Here is a 21,923-nt window from a genome sequence, read left to right as displayed (position 1 = left end):
TATCTGGTTCGGTCATTGCAAACTGTTACTACGTTTTGAATTACCGCAGTTTATAATTACAGTATAACTTTACTATGGCTTCACTTAAACCTCTGCAGAACTACGAAACAATGAGAAGAAAATAAACACTGTAGAACTGATATTATGGTTTCACCTAGTGGAAGAATATAGGGGAGCACACACTGGACGCTGGCAGCTGTGCAGCGTCGTGTCGCGGTATCGCCGCACGTGAAGTGCCGCGAGGTAACCCCAACTGGATGTGGCGCGCTGCCACACAGCACATCCATTTCCCCCGGTGGGGAGAACCATGGGAGAACATGCTCACCGCGCGGCAAAGCTGGAAAAATAGAACAGCGGCGTATCGGTGCGGCAGGCGAGGCGGCAGACCCGCGACTGCGCGCGTCTGACACCGCCGGTGTGGTTTACTTCATTGAAAAATAATGGGGCCGTATTTTTGGACGCTCTGCAATGTTTTAGGGGAAAACGGGCTGTGTGTGTGTGTGTGTGTGTGTGTGTGTGTGTGTGTGTGTGTGTGTGTGTGTGTCTGCGAAAGAGAGAGAGAGAGAGAGAGAGAGAGAGAGAGAGAGAGAGAGAGAGAGAGAGAGAGAGAGAGAGAGAGTGTGTGTAAGAGAAGAGAGAGCTAAGGTGATGCCTAGCTGATAGCAATATTGATCAACCATGAGTAACTGGATCTCTGGAATTAAATCCTGTAGACTCCAGAACATCTGAATAATCAGAATAACCTTTTCTGTCTCTATACCAGTTTATACCAGTGTCAGTTACCTAACCTACGTGGACTATGTGGTCGACACACACTGATATGCTGCATCTCACTGTTTTTTTTTTTGTTTTAATTAATGTCCATGGCATATCATGTACAGCAGGGTTCCCCAATTAGTTTTCCCCAAGGGCCGAATTACCGTGTCTAGGGTACCAAGCCGAGGGCCACAACATTGCAGGGGGCGACGGTGGCGTTCCCACTACTCCAGTGACAGTTTTCGTCGTTGTCGGGTGAAAATCTTGTATGTCCAAAACCGTTCGTTTGGAATTTATCATTTAAAAAATGATTTAAACTAGTGAAAACAGCCGATCTACAAGCACACAACGCCTCGCACCTTCAATACTTTTGTGCGACGGCCTTGTATGATTTGCGAAAGAACGTACAAATTTGGAGATACGAGATTTCCACCTGACAACGACGATATACTAGTGTTGTTGCTGCTATGCTAGTGTTGTTGCTGCTATGCTCACAGCACTTTATCTCTAACCTCAGGTAGTACAGGTAGCCTACTTACCGCACCTTACTAGGACTGTCACAATTAGTACATAATCAATCGTCTAATCGCAATTATTTGATGTAATCGCGATTATTTTTCATAATCGTCATAATCGTTTCCATGTTGAAAAATGTTCATGTATTTAAAACGAAAGTCAAAAATACTGGAAATAGCCAATCTAGAAGGTCACAACGCGTCGCATCGCGACACGTTGTAAGCTTGTAGATCGGCTATTTCCACTATCAATGTTCTTTTTTAAGTATAAAGTTGCCAAATGTGTCAGTAGTTTCTTTGTATATTTAGGTTATGTGTCGTATCTGCCATGTGCAACTGAAAAGCCTAAAAGCCAAACAGAAATGTAATTGTTAACGACAAAAACACAATTAAATCGTTAATTGCAATTATTTGAGTGACAATTAATCGTCATGTAAAATGTCATAATCGTGACAGCCCCATGTCTTACCTCAGGTAATATTTTGTAAATATGTAGATCATTTGTACATTTTTTATTGATTGATCTCTCTTCCCCCTTGCCCCCATCTTCTTCTTGCCTTTATTCTTTACGGAAATAACAAAAACAGCTGTGCTTACACAAAAACTAAATTTCACCCACTGTTTTACACCTCTAAACCTGTTAAGTGACAATAAAGTATATGACATACCGGTAAGTAGGCCTTTGTGTGTGGGCATTAACGACTTGTGATTTTTGCAAGTCGACTCGACTCAGTAAAAAGTTGAGTTGAAGTCGACTTTATCGTTTGATGACGTCATCACATCACACACGACCCCCCAGTTATTTTGGGGGGTCCCCAGATGATTAACTTAATTTGAAAAATTGTTTTCTCACTCAACTGTAAACAAACCAACATAACGTTCAAGTTTATAGAGGGTATATTCACATTTCTAAAGGGTCAATTTAAGGACTTTTTAATACCTCTAAAATGGCAAATTAAACATTGTCCAAATTGTCAAATATATAGTGTCAGAAATTGTGAAAATAGCCGATCTACATGCTCACAACGCCTCGCAACGCGAGGCGTTGGGAGCATGTAGATCGGCTATTTTCACAATAGAACTTTTTTTTTTCAACTTTCGACTTCCTTCGGTGGGAGTCGACTTGTGTAATGAAGTCGACTGAGTCGACTTGTCGACTTTTTCGTTAATGCCCTAGTGTGTCTCTGTGTGTGTGTGTGTGTGTGTGTGTGTGTGCGTGCGTGCGTGCGTGCGTGCGTGCGTGCGTGCGTGTGTGTGTGTGTGTGTGTGTGTGTGTGCGTGCAGGTGTCCAGGGAATGGCGTTAAACTGCTCCGTTGTAACTACCATCGTTAATCGTCAGTGCAGTGGATGCAACTTCTGTGGACTACGTAGCCTGCATACAAGAAGGCACTATTCACTGTGTGGAATCTACCAGCAGCCAACGCTACCTGATGGCTCCTCCCATGAACAGCTACCCGGGAAGGTGGACTGAGCAATGGTTCGACAACCCGTTGGTCCGACCAGGTTAACATTCACCACGTTAGCATTGACCGCCATCGGCAGGTTAGCATTCACCAGCGTCGGCAGGTTAGCATTTCACCAGGTTAGCATTCACCAGCGTTAGTTTGACTGAGGTTAGGGTTAGGTTTATGTGGTCGGACCCAGCGGCCTTCCAGTGGTATGTCCGTCCGCTGTCCGAATAGCTAATGAATGGGTGGACTTCCGAACCCAGGGACGTGCTGGGCCCCTGATTCAGCCCGGGAAAAAGAGTTGTAGAGGCCCTCATTGCGCGCTATAGAGAGAGATCTCTCTCTATAGCGCTGCTGCTGCTCAAAGATTTGCCATTTCAGATCATGACAAGTGACAAGCCAGTGGGCCAATTACTGTACATGAGTTATATTTCGTAGTTGTCGGGTGGAAACCTTGTATGTCCAAAAATGATTTAAACTAGAGAAAACAGCCGATCTACAAGCACACAACGCCTCGCGGTGCGAGGCGTTGTGTGCTTGTAGATCTGCTGTTTTCACCACTTTTGTGCAACAGCCTTGTATGATGAAGCAGGGCTTTGCTTTGCGAAAAAATTTATCCATTTGAAACTTGGAGATTCGAGGTTTCTGCCCGACAGTGACAATTTACTTTGTTGGCCGCCCAGCCCCCAAAATGGAACGAAGGCCGACATTTTTATTTTTTATTTTTCCTAATGGCCGGCCTGGACCGGCCGGGAATGAACCGGCTGTTCAGGAGTTGTCCCGCTTTTCCCAATGGCCAGCACGTCCCTGTCCAAGTCCATGAGAACAACTACAGAGAGCGCTTTAACACCAGGCCGCAGTGCAAGAACTTTGTTTCTTCTGGTGATCCAGCCAAGGACTTGCACACAGACTGGTTGGTGGAGGGTTTTGACAACTTGGGATGCCCAGATAGACGAGGCAGAAAGGCTGGCAAAGTATTGTGCTGTCTCTACTTTACTGTAAATATTTCTTTCTGATTTCTGACTGTTATATGATGTCTTTTGCTAGTACTGTGTATATCTGTCTGTCATTAATGTCTCAAATGCAAACAAGCCACAGTGCTTTCTTGGGTTTAACGAATCCTATTAGAAGACCGTGAACTGTACTGTCCTGTGCTTTTCCTAAGGGAACTGCTAATAAAGTATTGTGTGATACCGAGGGAGGGGGGTTCAGATTTATTTATTACACACTTATGGCTTAATGTGCACAGGGACACAAGTTCCTTGCTACATCATCCCTGCATACGTTGCCATTGTGGACGGGTTGCAACAAGTTAACAAGCTCGAGACTTAAGAGAACTTGGATGCAGTGAGATGAAGAAAGAAACACAGGTAAACAGTGGAAGAGTCTGCTCCACCAATCTGCCTAAATGTCACTGTTAAATTGTAAATCCTACTGCGCTCTAGAACAGTGGTTCTCAACCTGTGGGTCGGGACCCCCAGGGGGGTCCCCAAATTATTTTGGGGGGACCCCAGATGATTAACTTCATGTGCAACATTGTTTTCTCACTCAACAGTAAACAAACCAACGTAAAGTTGAAGTGTATAGAGGGTTTCTGCACGTTTCTAAAGTGACAATTTAAGGACTTTTTAATACCTCTAAAATGAAAAATTAAACATAGGCCGAATTGTCAAATATCTCTCTAGGTCGTCCTCAGACGAGCCTTCCATCGTCGCTTCCAGTCATCCCGGTTCTCCATACATCTGGCCAGCTCGTTGGTGCTTTGCGCTCCTGCGTCTTTCTTGAGTACATCCACGTATGTTATTGTGGGACGTCCTCGTGACCGGTGCCCATGTGTTGGTTCCCACAGCACCAGTTTGCTGGCAGGAGGCTCCTGGTGTCTCTGGCAGTGTCCTGCTAGTCTCATTCTTCTGGCAGCAATTTCCTCGCTCACCCTTGGTATTCCCTCATACAGGCTCTTGTTGGTAACATGTGCACTCTTATATTATATAATATTAGAGGCAGAAATTGTGAAAATAGCTGATCTACACGCCTCACAACGCCTCACAACGCCTCGCAACGCGAGGCGTTGTGAGCATGTAGATTGGCTATTTTCACAATAGAACCGTGTTATACAAAATGTAATGCCTCAACTCTCAGTGCTCGTCAGGGTGGGGGGGGGGGGGGGGTCCCCGGTTAAAATATGGTTATGGGGGTCGCGGCCTGAAAAGGTTGAGAACCACTGCTCTAGAACTCTATCTATGTAATAATAAACCCCAACGCAACATGCATTCAACAAAGGCGAGGTCTGCCTGTACACAGCTACAACACAGAGCAGAGGACTGATATGATCTGTTATTGACAGGACAGAAGCCCAGGGCAGTCAGTGGGACAGAAGCATCTGGCCCTGCCCTCTCTGCTACTGTGCATGAGTGACAGCGGGTCATGGCTCGTCTCTATAGAGCTTCAGTGATGGGCAGTAGCTAGCTACAAGTAGCTTAGCTACATAGCTTAACTACATTTCTAAGTAGCGTAACGGAAACTAGCTACATTTCTCTGGGGATAGCTTGTAGTGTAGTTGAGCTATATTTAATCAAGAGTAACTAGTAGTGTAGCTCACTATATTTTCCAAGTAGCTTGCCCATCACTGCATGTAGAGCTAAATATGCACGCAGACAATAACACAAGAAGGCCTATATAGGCATGCAGGGCAGGCCCCATCCTTGGCACCATCACAGCCTATATAGTGTGTGTGTGTGTGTGTGTGTGTGTGTGTGTGTGTGTGTGTGTGTGTGTGTGTGTGTGTGTGTGTGTGTGTGTGTGTGTGTGTGTGTGTGCGTGCGTGCGTGCGTGCGTGCGTGCGCGTGTGTGATCACAGCCATGCTGCTTGCTGCTGCTGCTGTTGGTTTTTGACACAAGAATAAAGGCACCACCAACAATGATGTCATCACCCCATGCTGGATGAACACCCTGAACTGACGCACTCTCTTTTAGGTCCGCCTTGAATTGTATCCACCTTATTATCCATTACAGTTTACAGTTTAGGCATTTAGCAGACGCTTTTAATCCAAAGCGACTTACAATAAGCAGATAACATCACAATAATAAACAAGATAATATGTCAGTACATCATCAACAATATAACAAATGCAAATGGATATCTATCTAGAAAAAACACAATATAATCAAAGTTCTGAAAAAACCTAAAAAACAAAAACAAATGCTAACTAGCTTCATGTATTCATTGATTCTTTTTCTGTAGTGCTAAGGGTTTAGGTGGAGTCTGAAAAGGTGAGTCTTCCGTCCACGGCGAAAGCTAGCGAGTGAGTCCGTTGTTCTAAGTGCGACAGGGAGTTTATTCCACAACTTGGGGGCCAGGAGGGCAAACTGTCTCGGACGAGTGGATTTTTGCCCTGGAGTTTTGAGCGAGGGTTCTGTCAGCATCCCTGTGTTGGCTGATCTAAGTGACCGGGTGGGGGTGCATTAGAGGCGTCAATTAAGGTATGGCAGCTGCCGTACCTAAGCTACGGGAGGGGGGGATGAAATAAATTCATCATGCCTGTTGGCATTTGCTAAGGTATGGCAACATGACTGGTGTGTTGCACGCGCACCAGTCATGTTGCCATACCCTAGCTTTTGCTGAACTGACGCCGCTGCTATCCATAAGGGAACCGGGGACAGGACAACACCCCCCCCCTCCTATCCCCACCCACCTCCATCCATGCTCCATTTACGACAAAACAGACGCGCGCACCACACGCAAACGCACTACTACACTACATACACGCACGCCACACGGGCCTGTGATGATGATGAGCAGTGAGTGTGTGTGTGACTGTGGAGTAGACTACTAGTAGCTAGACTAGAGTGTGGATCAGATCACACTCACGAAATTGTCCGCGGCTCCTCCTCCGGTGCTCGTCAGGTTGCCAGACTCCGGGCACAGCACGTAGAAGGAGATCCCCGGCTCCGCGTAGAAGTCCAGCCGGCGCTCGTCGTCCTCCTCGGCGAAGATGAGGTCGAACGGGTTGCCAGCGCACCACTTCTCCGCGGCGTCCACCAGCTGCTTGAACTCCATCCCTGCTGCTCTCCCCGTTGTTTGAGCCGCTCGATCGCTCCCGATCCTCTGGGTTCGGTTGAGTGGTGGTGGGCGGCGGGGTGTTGTTGTGATCTCTCTCAGCCCCTATAGAGCCACGCACGGACACCGGGCGGTGGTGATGCTCCCAGTCCACTCCAGACACAAAACAGCTGACGGGACAGCACAGCAGCACAGCAGAAAGAAGCCCCTTCCTACCTAAACCTACCGCATAATTCTCTAGAGGATCGCATGCATGATGGCCATACGGAGGGATATATAGGCTACTACTGTTGACGCATAGCCTATAAACCTAACCGAGGTTCGGTGTTTTAAACCCCCGGTCTTTAAAGCCTCATTCTGCTGCCTGCTTCCCCCCCGGCCGTTATGAGATCATCCGATCGGTGTCGGTCGCATACGCACACCGCCAGGAACGTATACACGCCCGCTGTAAAAAAAAAAAAAAAAAAAAGAAAAGAGAGAAAAGAAAAACGCGATGACGAAAAGTGAAGCGGTGCGGACCAGGCCTATGCAGCGGCGTCAGTTCAGAAAAAGCTAAGGTATGGCAACATGACTGGTGCACCAGTCATGTTTGCCATACCTTAGCAACGGGTACGATGTGCGATTACAGTACATTTTATTATTTTCCCCCTGTAGCCAAGGTATGGCAACTGTCATAGCTTGCCATACCCAATTGACGCCTCTGGGCCTATCAATTCACCCATCTAATATAGGCTACAATATCGAGTTAATTTTAACAGCACAACTTTTTAAAGTGGTCATATTTAGCGAATGTCATATCTGCCAGTTAGAATCTTTAGAGAATACAACATACACACCTTGTAGCTATAATTCATGCTTATAGCTACTTAATAGGCTACCAGGGCTCCCAGTCCCAAACAATGGTTAACTTAAAGGAGCTATAGTCAACTTTTTCTTGAAAAACGGATGCTAAAATAAAAATAATGTTTCGAAAATATTTTATAAAAAAATAAGCTTCATATATGTGTTTCAATTAAAAAATGACCACAAAAAGCAGAAAAATAATGATAAAATAATCATTTTGGCCCTTTGTTTACATTTACGGGCCCTGTAAATGTAAACAAAGTACCAAAATGATTATTTTATCATTATTTTTCCGCTTTTTGTGGTCATTTTTTAATTGAAACACATATATGAAGCTTATTTTTTTATAAAATATTTTCGAAACATTATTTTTATTTTAGCATCCGTTTTTCAAGAAAAAGTTGACTATAGCTCCTTTAATAGCCTGTTGTTCTATTAATGTCATTCATTCATTCATTCATTCATTCATTCATTCATTCATTCATTCATTATTATTTTTTACACCAGAAGATAATAAAACACGCTCATCCTCATTAATGCACGATTGTTTGTGGAGACAGTTTGGCGTTATAAACCCGTTATAGCGTTATAAACCCCAGTGAATGTGGATGTGTTGAATAACCTCATAATGATCAGGCAAGTTTTTTTACTACCACTGGATGGCGACATTCTCCATGCACTGACTGACATGGCAGCATGTTATTTGGCCAACTGTAGCTTTTGCCCATGCCTTATCCCTAAAGATTTTAAAATGTAAAATAGTTCAACCAACCAATCTACTTCGACACATTGTGAGCTTGTAGATCGGCTATTTGAAGTGTTTTAAAATGTTTTTCAAAGTAGTAAAACAAGTAAAAGAAGTTTAGGGATAACATAAGTAAGGCATGCTCAAAAGTTCAAGACATTCAACTACAAACTCAATGTTAACTATGTTGAAACCACTTAGGCCCCATATGGGAAGCCAGTCACCAAACTGTTCAGAGGTCAATAAATCAATAGAGACAAAATCAAATTACAATTTCAATGTTGATTCTGCTACAGGGGCCCTACAGTATATAATCAGCTGCCATTGTATTTTTCATCCATACATTACTCATATTACATTATTATTACACCTTATTTTTACTCGTTTTTACCATGTTTCACCCTATACTTTTACATTACTAATATTACAGCACTACTCTCACTAAAACATCTGTAGAGTTTTAATAGTTTGAAATATATTCATAAGATGTTGCCTATCAATTGATGACACCTTGATGGACAATTTCCATAGGCGGAGGTCTTTTTTCAATCCTCTTTTCCCTAGTAAGTGATCACAACATTACAATTTGGTAAGAGAAATGTGATGTTTTACACTGCATTTGTGAATTTTCAGGGGTTAGCTTACTGTTGGTGGGTCAAGAGTAGCCACAATCATTGTAGTTTTGTGTCCACAACTGTTCCAATTTGGGCATGCATTTTAGGCGGGTTAATTGGTGACTGATATTGTCCTTCTAATTCATGAGGGGACCCTCATTTTATGAGCAGTAGGCCTACTAACCGCTCCAGCTCCTATACTCTAATCATAGGAGCCTAATCAGCCCAATAAGCCCTATTCACAGCCCGCCCACTCAGCAAATTTCTCAGCAACTTCCTGGTGCTGAGGTCAGTTTAGAAGGGTAAAATAACACAGAAATTGCTGGACTTGAAGTAAATTATAATGCTTTGTGCCTTTTACTATCTTGTGTTCTTGATCATGCTAGCCGTATTTTATACCTCACTATTCGGAAATTGCATTACATTTGCGATTTCTGTGTTAACTCTATGGGCTCTTAGCAGGGTTTTACCTTGCCTGGTTCCAGACCATAGACCCCGCCCACTCTCAGAGTGGACTCTTTCTCTGGTCTGGAGCTGAGTAGAGGAATCGGCTTTAGCAACCCAAAAATTCGGCTGCTCCAATGAGCGCGGGGGGTGGGGGGTGGGTCTAACAAATATCCAATCAGCGCAGCAGTTGAAACGATTTCAAACGAAGTTCACACACGACAGGCACACGCACACATACATACACACACACACACGCACGCGCTGAGTTCACAAGCTGTTAATGTTGATTACATGTTTCTGGTCGCAGTTCTGTGTGGAAGCAGTCACTGGCACAGACAGAGACACACACACAAACACATACACCGCGGCCGTGCGTCGCGATCACCGTGTGTCGCGAGCACGATGCATCGCGATCACTCGCGCGCGGTCACGCACGCGCACGCTCGCAAAGTCCCTCCCCCGTAAATCATTTAGAATAGGGCACAGCTTCAGACTAAAGCGTGAGCTGAGTCTGAAATCAGGCTAGGTTTTACCCTTCAAAACGTGACTTCAGCACCAGGAAGCTAATCATGGACCAGCATTTCTGGGGACGTCATCATTAACAGCCAATGAGGGACCAGCATTTCCGGTAATGCCAGTGGTGATGCCAGTGGTGAGCGCACCTCATGGCGCGCTCTGCTGGCGCACAAGTAGGCCATACATGGCCTATACTTGTGAAAGGTGCAAGTTGTCACCTTGACAGAGTGCAGTCCTAGTTATATTTGTTTTATTTCTTAATTTAGAATCTTCTAACATAGACAATGAAAAAACGTATTGAAAAATCAGTCACCAGAACAAGTCGATCGGTTATTTTCTGCTAAAGCTTTCTTTAGCAGAAAAACAGAAAATACACTATAGTATATCGTCGTTGTCGGGTGGAAACCTTGTATATCCAAACCGTTTGTTTTGTATTTATAATTTTTAAAAATGATTTAAACTAGCGAAAACAGCAGATCTACAAGCACACAACGCCTCGCGGTGCGAGGCGTTGTGTGCTTGTAGATCGGCTGTTTTCACTACCTTTGTGCGAAGGCCTTGTATGATGAAGCAGGGCTTTACTTTGCGAAATAATTTACAAATTTGAAACTTGGAGGTACGAGGTTTGTGTCAGACAGTGATGATATATAGAGCCCCGAAGGACTCTACTCAACCATAATGTGGTAAACCGCAAATGCTCCCGGCATACAGTCTGGCAAACGGATATAGAAACGATAAGTGCGAGATAAAGCGGATGTGACGCAACCGCTCCCTTGGTGCAGTAGCAATAACATGTCCTACTGGAAGCGTTATGTCTCCGTTCAACATTTTTGGGGGCGTTATTTCATCTTTCTCTGGTGTTGTTGGTGTTACCTCCATGATGTTTTCAAACGTTTTCTTAAACTAAACACCCATAACAAGAATAGGCCGCTCGAATGACTTTGTCTGAGCTATTGTGTTTCTGTTACGTTTCCAATGGGACTACAGTTCAGTGCAGCAGCAGCTACTTCCGATACTCGCCGTTCGGGAGCTGCCGTTCAAGACTCTATAGCATTCGGAGATTGTGGAATAGTTGTCTGGCTACGCGAGCTAGACTACTAAAAGGATAACTCAAGAAAACCCTAAGGGCTTGTTTCCATTGTGGTCCAGTGTGTATTCAATTCATCAAGACATTTAAAGACATAGAATAACATTCAAGAAATCTTCTGATGTGAGAGGAACCTTCCAGCCAAAGCCACATTTTCTCCAAGCCAGGGCACGAGTTTCAGGGAGGCCATGGCCGTCGTGGCCCCTCCGTTTGGCCTTGTGCTCCTAAAAACAATGGCATGCCCTGAGGCCACAGTGGCCTTAATGCCCCAGCTGCTGACTGTAGCACTTTCTCCATCCAGTGACTTTGATTGGTGCAGGGCTGAGATCAGATTGTATACCATAATTTATTTATTTGACTGCAGATATCAAATTTAAAATCATCCTTAATCCTCAAATTCAATTCATTATTGCAATGGATGAAAAAACGTTGTATTTCATGGCCTTACTGCCCTCTCAAAAAACACCAAAGGCCAAGTGGCCTTGCCCCTAAAATGATGAAATTCCAGGCCTGCTCCAAGCTATTCTTTAATCCCCTCATACCAGCTCCTAAAGTCCAATATAAAGAATGGTGTGGTTAAAATGTACACGGATGTCTTCCCTGTGTATTTTTGGTTTCTTTTTGTCAGTTGCAAGCTCTGTCAAATGGATGAATAGAACTGGACTGGTCTCGTGATGAAGGCTATCATCTCTCCCATCTCCCATCCCATAATACAGTATTGTCGCTTAGAAGTCAGAATTTGCCTGGGGCACAGAACGTTATGTTATCGTGTTATTAACCTGCTATTATTTGAAAATGGGAACAGTTATGGGTTTATGTTGTGAGACTTTATGTGTAGTGTTATGACATGATATTCATTTGGTGGTTTACAGTAGCCTGATTTCAGACTCAGCTGAACAGTCCACTCTGAGAGTGGGCGGGTCTATGGGCTGGAACCAGGCTAGGTTTACAGCATAATGTGTGTATGACTGTGATGTCTGTTTCGATCACCCTCTTCCCTTTTCCCTTCATCGAATTAGAGTTGTTTGGTATTTTTGTGCTGCCACAAATTAGGAGAAATTCCTTGAAAGTCATCGCGTTGCAGATGTGACATGTTGTGAACTCGATAATGCCACATCGTCAGTGAGACATTGTTGTACAGTATGATGACATGCAGGTTTAATTCATAGTTTGGAGTTCACACGTCAGCTGCCACTTCAAGTTCACTGACACTGTCACAAGTTCACTGACACTGTCACAAACTTGTGACACTGTCACAAGTTTGGGTCAAATGATCACAAATTAAAGTTACACGAGATAATCATAAGTGTTGAGGGAAAAAAGGAAAATGCCAAATAACCAAAACAATTAATATATTTAAGGTGTGCAGTGTGCACTCAAATACACACACACACACACACACACACACACACACACACACACACACACACACACACACACACACACACACACACACACACACACACACACACACACACACACACACGCACACACGCACACACACATATAACATAAAAAATAATAAAGGCAGAGTACATCAGTCACTTGTGCAAGTAGCAGCCGATATGAAATACGTATGAAGTGGGTGGGCCTAAGGTCCAAATCTAAAACTGGTGGGGGCGTCCACAGAAAAACATACATGTGAAAAAAAATTGTGTAGGTGCTTCAGCCTGTAGCAATGCAGTGTGAATGGAGTTTTGATCTGTCCAGCAGATGCAAGTTTAACTTGCATGTAATCCTTTCTTTTTCTCCTGACATTACTGTGTCGCTCTCTCACTGTCACCTTCAGAAATAAAGCAGAAATATTTTTCACAAATTCAGATGACTCTGCCCGGTGTCAAGTCTCTCTCCAGGCACAGTCTATGATGGCATGGCTTCAAGTGTGTGGTCTGTGATGTCTGTCAGCTTTGATGTACCGGTATCTATGGTGTATAAAGCCCAAATCATGCTCTGTCCAAACATTAGAACCTTGTTTGGACAGGGTAGGTTACAACTGCAAATTGATGTGAAGCAGAACGTTCTCCGGAAGCCCCTGCACCCCTAGATGTGCTGACTGAACTAGTTTTGGACAGTGTGATTTATCAGAAGTTGTATATATTTATTGAAGTGATTGTTTGGAACAGACGTTGGCTGAGGAGAGGACCTTTAGTCTCTACAAACACCTCTGAAACCCCTCTCTAGTGACCATGCCTTATGAACTGTCTGAAGAAACAGCAAAAACACCATACCGTGACTCACTGCGCGTCGGAACATCCAGATATTAAAACCAGTAAGACTCCCTGTTGTCAGCAAAAAGCAACCTCATGGTGGCACTAGAAGAGGGGCATGTGAGAAATCAGGGGCGGGGGTTGTGGTTTAGCAGCCAAGGAGTGTGTGTGCAACGTTTGGCATGGATAGAGGCAACGGTGCCAGAGATAACAGTCTGCAAAAAGAAACCTCATGGTGGCCCTAGAAGAAGGCATGTGAGAAATCAGGGGTGGAGGTTGTGGTTTGCCAGGTGGTTTGCCAGCCAAGGAGTGTGTGGTGCAAAGTGTGGCATGGATAGGGGCAGCTGGATATAAGAGTAGGGCCAAAAGTGTGACATGACGTGACGTGACAGACAGACGGACTGACAGCCGGTGGAGGTTTTGATAGTAACTGCGACCTGATGGTCGCAATCACAGGCTAGCACTCTCTCTCTCTCTTTCGGTCGTCCTCAGGCTAGCACTGGTTGTATACAAATGCGTCAGTGTATTGAGGCGCCATAGTGATCTGTCAGCTAGCTGTGTTGTTGCAGGTCAGACCCATTGATTGGATTACTGAGTACCAGTAGGTGGTTGGGAGGCAGCATGAATGGACACTTGTCTGTGAGAACCTTTTGTGGACAGGCCAATCAAAAAATATTCCGATGTCAAACATTTTTTTAAGCATGTAGCCCCCTTAAGGTTACATCTGAGAAACGTACCAGACCCAAAGACCCTCATCTGGATGGCTTGATAATAGACATTCCACTGGAAAAAACTGAGGGGAAAAAAAAAGAAAAAGAATAGTCAGATTGAACATTTGATCCATAATGCAACCTCTCCCAGTTTAAGAAAGAAGAATTTTCTTTTTCTTGCTTTGTATTTTTTCTATTATATTCTGTTCATGCAGAATGATCTCCAGAATCCGTCCACTCAGTGATCACTCTCCTGCGGTCAATGTCTGAAACCCGCTAGTCTGTCTTGAAGTCCAGAGGGTGGAGAGGGGAGTGGGGAGCTGTGGTCATCCTCTACCTCTGCCTCACGGAGCCAGGTGAAGAAGGTAGTGGTTGACTTGAGGGCCTCGCTCTTGCCCTGCTGCTCAGCTGGGTCATTGCTGGACTCCCACTTGTAGAAGGCCTCCTCTTTGACCACGTCTCCATTGTACAGTGTGTCAAAGAACATCAACAGCAGGTAGCGAGGCTGTTCCATCTCCACCATGAGGGCTTGCAAGGCATAGAGGGCTTGCAACTCCTTCTGTTCGTCGGTCAGGTATTTCTGTAGAAGCTTGGCTCTCTGGTTGATCTCAATGTCCACCTTGTGTGGATTGTCCGAGATGATGGCCGACCGGCAAATGCAGGTCATCAGGGCTCTGATAAACATGTTGGGGGATGTCTGCTGTTCCTCGAGATTTGCCTCGTTCCAGTCAAAGTCCTTGTCCTGGAGGGGTTTGTCCAGCTTTCCCATAAGTCTGTGTAGCTGTTTGCTCGTTTCCGTGGACATCACCTCCTTCTTGCCGCTCTCAGACTCATCCCCCAGGGTGAACTCAACTTTCTTTTCCGTCACAAACTTGATAACGTCTACATCCTCAGGCAGGAAGTCTTTCCAGCTAAAGCCTGCATCCCTCCACATGGCTCCCACCTTCATATCGCTTATTCCTTTGCAGAGTTGAATGATGATATGGACCAGCAGGTCTCCGGCCTTACCCAGAGGAAGGAGAGGCTTGGTGACCTCCTTGAAGAGCTGTCCCATGGGGATACCTCCCTCGTGGAGCACGGGGGTGATCAGCTGGGCCAGATACAACAATAAGTGGGGGCAGTCATAGGTCCTATCCTCTGCCTCTTCCAGGACCTCTTGAAGCCCTTTGTAGTACTGCTGTGTAGGCATCGTGCCAGCATTGATGAGCTGGTGCAATAGCAACCCCATGTTCTCTCTGTCCCTGTCCTTTCTGTCTAGCGTGATCTCCACACCTTTCTGCACCAAAACAAATAGCAGCTGGGCACTGTTCATCTCCTGCACGCAGTCCAGTGCCTCTTTCATGTTGTTGATGAGAAGGTACTCTTCGATGGTGGCTGTGGCTTTCTTCTCCAGCTCCTCCTCGGTCAAGGCAGTTTTAGTGGGTGTCTGCGGAGGTGGGGGTGTGGGACGAGCCTCCCTGATGCAATCCTTGTCTCTGCTTCCACGGTCTCTCTCTCTGTCCTCCCGCTCCCGGCCATTTGTCATGTTGGCCACATGGCAGACAGGGCTAGCCGGGCCGCGGCGATCTCTCTCACGGTAATCGTCGTGGTAATAGCTGCGTTTCATCGGTCTGTTTCTGTCGCTCTGGTTGTCTTCTCTTCTGTCAAATCGATCATACCGGTCCCCATGGTTTCTCTGAGGCACTCGTTTGTCTGTGTCCAAGGAGGGTTGCTGTGGAGCAGAGAATCTGTTCAGAGTGCCTGTGACCAGACAGTTACCAGACTCAGAGTCAGGTTCAGCCAGCTTGACACTGGTTCCATCACTGCTGCCTCTACTCCAACTGTTGCCCCACATACATTTACCTCCTGGGGCCAGAATGTCGGGAAATTGCGTTTTTCTTTTCGGTACAAAATCATTGTTGATCTTATTGGGATCTGATTTCCAGCCCTGATCCTGGGAAAAGCTACCCCGGTAAGAGGTGTGAAGACCCCGGCCACCGGGCCCCACCGGGCCCCGGCCATTGATTGACTGCTTCTGGGAGAAAGGTGGCGGGAACTTAATGTGCTCTTCATTTTCAGCATCTTTGTGGATCTGGGCGATGGTCTTAGGCCCATGGTCCCTTTGTCTGGGCACCCAGAGATTACGCCTGAGGTCCAAGACATCCTCCAGCTTGAAGCGTATCTTTTGGCTCTGCTTGGAGGTCTTTCTCTGCTTGATGATCTTGTCTATTTGGATGAAGTACTGGTCCATCTGAGGCCTATGCTTCTCCAGTGAGTCCAGGTCCTTGCCAATAGTTTCAAGAAGTCTACACAGGCACTCCAGGGATAGGTCATTATTTTTGAGCAGCTGGACAACGCAGTCATGCATAATCTTCCCTGTTAGCATCCTGAGCTTGAACAGTTCCCCGATAAACTTGATGTTGCCCAGGGAGTACCTCTTGTCCCTGTCCAGTTCCTCTTCAAGGCGCTGCTTATCTTCCTCCCTCAAAGTGGCATCAAGCTCTTTCTGTTTCTTCTCAAATAGCTCATCATCATCCTTGTGCTTTTTAAACTCCTGCTGGCAGCGGTCGAGCAGCAGCTTTTTGAACCTCACAATTACTCCTGGCCTATCTTTGTTGAGGACTTCAAGCTCCTGAAGGTGGTGGCACATTTTGGCATTGACAACAGAGAATATGGGCTCAGAGATGGCCTTCTCAAAGATGAGGTCAATGACTCCCTTCAGCCGGTACTCTGTGTTAATGGGGAGGTCCATCACCTGCTTCACCAGCTCTGGGAACCTCTCAGGTGTCAGCTTGTTAAGGACACTGCGCACACTCTTGAACAGCTCCTGGGTCAGGGCCTCCGGGTCAACAACCTCCTCCAGCTTTGGCTTCTTGCTGGATGGCTTCCAGGCCTTCTCGGCCTTGTTGAGCTGCACGTCTTCGTACAGTGGCATGATAATCTTCCTGGGCTCTGGTCTCATCGCTACCTGCTGGTAGCGAGGAGGACCGCCACCTCCACCCATACCTGGAGGTGGTCCTCTTCCACCTCCTACCCCCATGCCATGTCTGTCCTGGTTGATAGGTTGAAAGTAAGATACATCACAGTTAGGTAGATGACTGGGGTCCGGCTGTCGCAGAGTCATCTTAGTGACCTTCTCCAGTACAATTTCTCTGATGGTTGGCAGGTCTTCAGGTTTGTTCATACTGGCTGAGATGAACTGGAGGCCCAGAAGGAACTCTCTGTCATACTTCTTATTTTCCTTTGGGATGACTGGCTGCAATTGTTCTTCTTTGTACTGGTACTTATTGACAGTGGCGGCTGGCTTTGAGTCCTTTGACTGGATATTCTCAACATCAATCTTGTCTTCCTTGTCTTTCCAGGTCAAGTCAGCCTCCTCTGGGGCAGGAGGGGCTGTGGGGGCCTGAGTGTCTGGAGCAGAGGTGGGTTCTGGCTCAGGGGGGGTCTCAACGACCTTCTCGGTAAAGGCATCCTGGACATCTCCATTGGCCTTCATCTTTCGCTTTAATTTCTTCTTTTTCTTTTTCTTTGATGAAGACACTGCAGCTTGCTTAGATGTCTCCCCTGGCATAGGGGAAGATGTGGTGGGAGGTGGGGTGTCCTCCCTCTCTTTGTCTGCAGGAGGTGGAGGAGAGGCTGTCGCCACCTCTTTAGCATCTGCTGTGACCACGGTGCCTCCCTCTGCAGGAGTCTCCACCTTGTCAACCGGCATTGAGGTCTCCATCTTAGTGTCAGATTCATCTGGGATAACTGGAGCCATGTTCTCAAGTGTCTCTGACCGGGCTCTGGATGTAACCGTTGCCTGGACAATGGGGGCAATGGTCTCAGGGACATCAGGTGGGGTTGGTGTCTCTGGCTGGGCTGTGGATGCGAGTGTCACCTGGACAACAGGTGAGAGTGATGCCTGGGTGACCAGAGCAGGAATTGCCTGGGCAATGGGTGTGAGCGCTACCTGAGCAAAAGGCATGGTTGTGGGCACTTTAGGTTGATGGGCCTCTGGGTTGTGTGGGTCAGGCAGGAGGCAGAGCTGGGTATCACTTTGCCAGGGTATGTCAGACTTGACAATAGAGTTGTCGTCACACTCGCCCGTGCTGGTGGCTGGGGCCTCAGGATCCTGTGAGGCAGGCAGGACGCAGAGCTGATTATCAAGTTGCTGGGTAGTGTCCGACAGGACAATAGGGTTGTTATCACACTCGCCCGTGCTGTCGGCTGGGGCCTCGGAGTCCTGTGGCAGGCAGGAGGCAGAGCTCTTGCAGAGCTCCTCCAGCACATCGAGTTGCCCTGGAAACTCGATGGGGCTGTCGTCGCAATCACCACTGCTAGTGGACGGGGCCGGCAACTCGATCGGGCTGTCGTCACAATCACCACTGCTAGTGGCCAGGGCCGGCAACTTGATGGGGCTGTCGTCGTAATCACCACTGCTAGAGGCTGGGACCTCTGGATCCTGCAGGAGGCAGAGGTTATCCTGCTGGGCATTGGGAGTCTCCAGGGGAACCTCTTCCTGGCTACTAGATGAAAGCGGGATGGAGAGCCCCACTGACTCAACCTCAGACGCCCCACCGGTGATGGATGGAGGGGCAAAGCCTGCATCTAATAAAGTAGACTCAGACTCTGCTTCGGACTTCTCCCCTGTTTCTGTTCTGTCCTGTGCTGCAGAGGTAGGGACATTATCTGGAAGGGGTGCAGCGTAGGCTGGCTCTTCCGGTGTTGAAGGAGGGGTAGGAGTGTGTTCCCTGGGGGGAGCATTTATCACATTGGTGAGAGTAGTGTCGTCCAAGGATGGTGGCAGGTCCAGGGGTGAAGAGGGAGGTGTTTCAATATCTGTGTACGAGGGGGGAGACTTTTTAGGGAGGACCTCTCTCTTGATAATTTCAGGGGTCTTTGGAATCGGCTCATCAGGTGTGACCAGCACAGATGCGGGGGCAGCAACCGTGACCTTCTCATCGTTTGCCTGGGCTCCAGCTGTAGTCTTTGATCCAGATATGGCTGACCGGGGCCCGGTTGGGGTTGAACGACTGCGGCCTCCTGACATGATCTCGTCTGTAATGTCTCTGCCTCCCTGGTTAGGGTCCCGTATTCTGATCGGTTTGCATTCCTGTTTGATGGTGATGTGTTGCACTTTTTGCTGTTGTTGCTGGACAGCGGCATTCATGACAACACACCCCGGCTGTACCTGGGGCATGATCTGGGCCTGGGAAGAGTAGTAGGCCCCTGCATAAGCACCAGGCATGGATCCGGAGTAGAAGCCAGAAGAGCCTGGCGTTACTGGGTACGGTTGAGGTGTAGGCACATAGGTGGTCAATTGGTACTGTCCCGGCACGAAGTACCCACCCTTCATATCCGGCGGCGAGCTGGGGAAAGGCTGCTGCAGTTGGGGGAGTATCATCATCATTTGGGAGAAAGTTCCCGGCTGGTAGACGTGGCTGGGGTCCATGGGCAGCAACGTTAACTTGACCTGGGCAGGTAAGTAGGTGCCACAATAATTACAGTAATCAGCGGGGCTTGTGCCAGGGTGGAATCCAGGAGTGGTTGCTGGCACTGGGTGCTGTTGTTTGGACGCAAACTTCTCAGATGCATGCTGGGAGTACTGTTGACGGAATGTCATCTCAAGTGTAGGCATATTTTCTCTGTCCTTCCCCACTCCTCTCCTCTCTCTATTCTCTCTTCTCAATGTCTCTCTCTTCTCCTTTCTTCCTCTTCCCTCCTCTGTTGTGCAGCCTTCGGTCTCTCTCTCTCTGAATAAATGAACGTTCCTCTTAGATGAAATAAAAGAAGTGATTATTATTAATAATAATCAAGTATAGTATTTCAAATGAAATAAAATAAGTGACTATTATTAACAAGTTATATGCCTCAATATCTAGGGCTACTCAAACTGTCTTTTGGATGCAGTGTTGAAAATAACGCTTCAATACACAAACGAGACACGTAAACGCACTGAATGCTTCAAAACCTATATATAACCCAATAACCCAATATCTGGGCTGACGTCATACACATCACATACCATTGCCTAGCGACACTGATTTGTAGTTGTCGCTTTAAAACGCACTTACTAAGCAACACGCAATTGAATGCTATATAACATTTCAGTGCACATCACAAGCCTCGGACACATCGACAGCATTGTTAAATAATAACAAGACACCATGAATCTTACCATTTATATTATACTAGAGGTTTGGGCCGCTCCGCTCCGCCGTTTTATAGTAAGATATTATGATGTCACGTGAAACTTGACCATTCATGGAGATTGGTCCATTTTTGGTTCACCAATCCTCAAGATGTTCGGACAAATATGCCCGATTATGCCCATCTGATTGGCTACGGGCATAGACGGCCCCTCTCGTGGCCCTTAGGTACGCCTCGATATTATGACGTCACCCTTTTTCCCTCTCCGTATAGCCCGTGATTGGCTATATGGGTGTACACACGGACACACAGACACATACATATAGCGTACATAGATTTTGACTAATTGTGATGCAGTGGACAACACGATTAGTTGTAGGCCTGAACACACTCCGTAAAACGTGCACTATTAGCAAGCAAGTTTTCACGCATTCGCCGGTGGTTATAGTGGCGCTGAGAAACATGTCTTCTCAAGGGAAAAAGCCCATTTCCCTGCTGGGAACGATGGCGTTCGGGGGACGAGCCACGGCGGAGCAGAGCCTGGAGATGGTCAGAGCGTTCCTGGACCGCGGTCACAACGAGGTGGACACGGCCTTCATGTACACGGACGGACAGGCGGAGACCATCATGGGGGGCATGAATCTACCAAAGACAGTGAACATAGCCACCAAGGCCAACCCTTGGGACGGTAAGACGCTGAGACCGGAAAGTGTTCGTTCCCAGTTGGAAACCTCCCTGAAGAGGTTAAATACAGACTCTGTGCACATGTTCTACCTCCACGCTCCTGACCACCAAACCCCCGTCCAGGATACCCTGAGAGCCTGCGATGAACTGCACAAAGAGGGGAAATTCAAGGAGCTGGCGCTATCAAACTATGCATCATGGGAGGTAGCTGAAATTGTGTGTATCTGCCGGCACAACGACTGGATTGTTCCTACCGTCTACCAGGGAATGTACAATGAAACTACAAGGCAGGTTGAGACAGAGTTGCTGCCATGTCTGAGAAACTACGGGATGAGATTCTATGCGTACAACCCTTTAGCAGGGGGCCTTCTGACAGGGAAGTACCATTATGAAGACAAGGATGGATCCCAGCCTGCAGGACGATTCTTTGGCAACAGCTGGGCTGAAAAGTACAGGGAAAGATACTGGAATCAGAGACACTTCCAGGCAATAGATCTTGTTCAAAAATCCTTGGAGGCCGTTTATGGTTCAGAGAAACCCACCATAGGCTCTGCAGCTATACGCTGGATGTACCATCACTCCCATCTTAAGGGTGAGCTAGGAGACGGCGTCATCATTGGCATGTCCTCCACGGAGCAGCTTCAGCAGAACATGTCCGCCTCAGAGGAGGGTCCTCTGGACGAGAGGGTGGTAGAGGCCTTCAAACAAGCTTGGAACCTGGTGGCCCATGAGTGTCCAAATTACTTTCGCTGAATAGCCTGCAATGCCTTTACATTTTTTGACCTGAAAAGCGGTGATTTGCAGTATCCCACTCATATTATGTTCAGATCTACAATTTCCTTCTGCCTTAATGTTTGTTTGAGAACATGACAAGATATGAACAGTTTATTTTAGAAATTCCACTTGAATACATAATATTTGACTTAATATTTTATTTTTCACATGTAAAGAATATTTTTACATATAAATGTACAGTATGTATCAGATCACAGCACTTAATTGTTATATACGAGTTGATGCAAAAATAACTTTCTGGAGGTGTCCATCTTAAACTGGTCAAAACATTTTGCCCCTCCATCTATAAAGGCATTAAACCATCTATCTGGTTAAAAAATCACACCCAATGTGAAGTGAGCGGTGGTCGTGCTTGCATAACGTCTTCAATTGGTAATCGGTGATGTA

The 21,923-nt window shown here is 46.6% G+C and overlaps 3 protein-coding genes across 3 annotated transcripts in view; 1 reads left to right on the top strand and 2 right to left on the bottom strand.

Moving 5' to 3' along the window:
- mturn (maturin, neural progenitor differentiation regulator homolog (Xenopus)) overlaps window positions 1-6,777 on the bottom strand; it is a gene marked incomplete at both ends in the record, with an annotated part of 9,526 nt that extends 2,749 nt beyond the window's left edge. The window contains one exon of the mRNA XM_080735006.1: window positions 6,589-6,777. Coding sequence (XP_080591132.1) covers window positions 6,589-6,777 — 189 coding nt within the window. The remainder of the gene's footprint in view (window positions 1-6,588) is intronic.
- Window positions 6,778-14,205: 7,428 nt separating this feature from the next.
- On the bottom strand, window positions 14,206-19,530 carry LOC308293208 (eukaryotic translation initiation factor 4 gamma 1-like; the record flags this gene model as incomplete). The annotated part of the gene is made up of 1 exon (XM_080735645.1): window positions 14,206-19,530. One exon carries the CDS (start codon window positions 19,528-19,530, stop codon window positions 14,206-14,208), a length of 5,325 nt encoding a protein of 1,774 aa, XP_080591771.1.
- Window positions 19,531-20,408: 878 nt separating this feature from the next.
- On the top strand, window positions 20,409-21,494 carry LOC308293207 (aflatoxin B1 aldehyde reductase member 4-like; the record flags this gene model as incomplete). The annotated part of the gene is made up of 1 exon (XM_080735644.1): window positions 20,409-21,494. The coding sequence occupies one exon, from the start codon at window positions 20,409-20,411 to the stop codon at window positions 21,492-21,494; it is 1,086 nt and encodes a 361-aa protein (XP_080591770.1).
- Window positions 21,495-21,923: the final 429 nt, after the last annotated feature.

Source organism: Nannobrachium achirus, assembly GCF_963921795.1.
Source record: "Nannobrachium achirus genome assembly, chromosome: 10".
Lineage (NCBI taxonomy): Eukaryota > Metazoa > Chordata > Actinopteri > Myctophiformes > Myctophidae > Nannobrachium > Nannobrachium achirus.
This window is presented reverse-complemented; position numbering and strand designations above follow the sequence as displayed.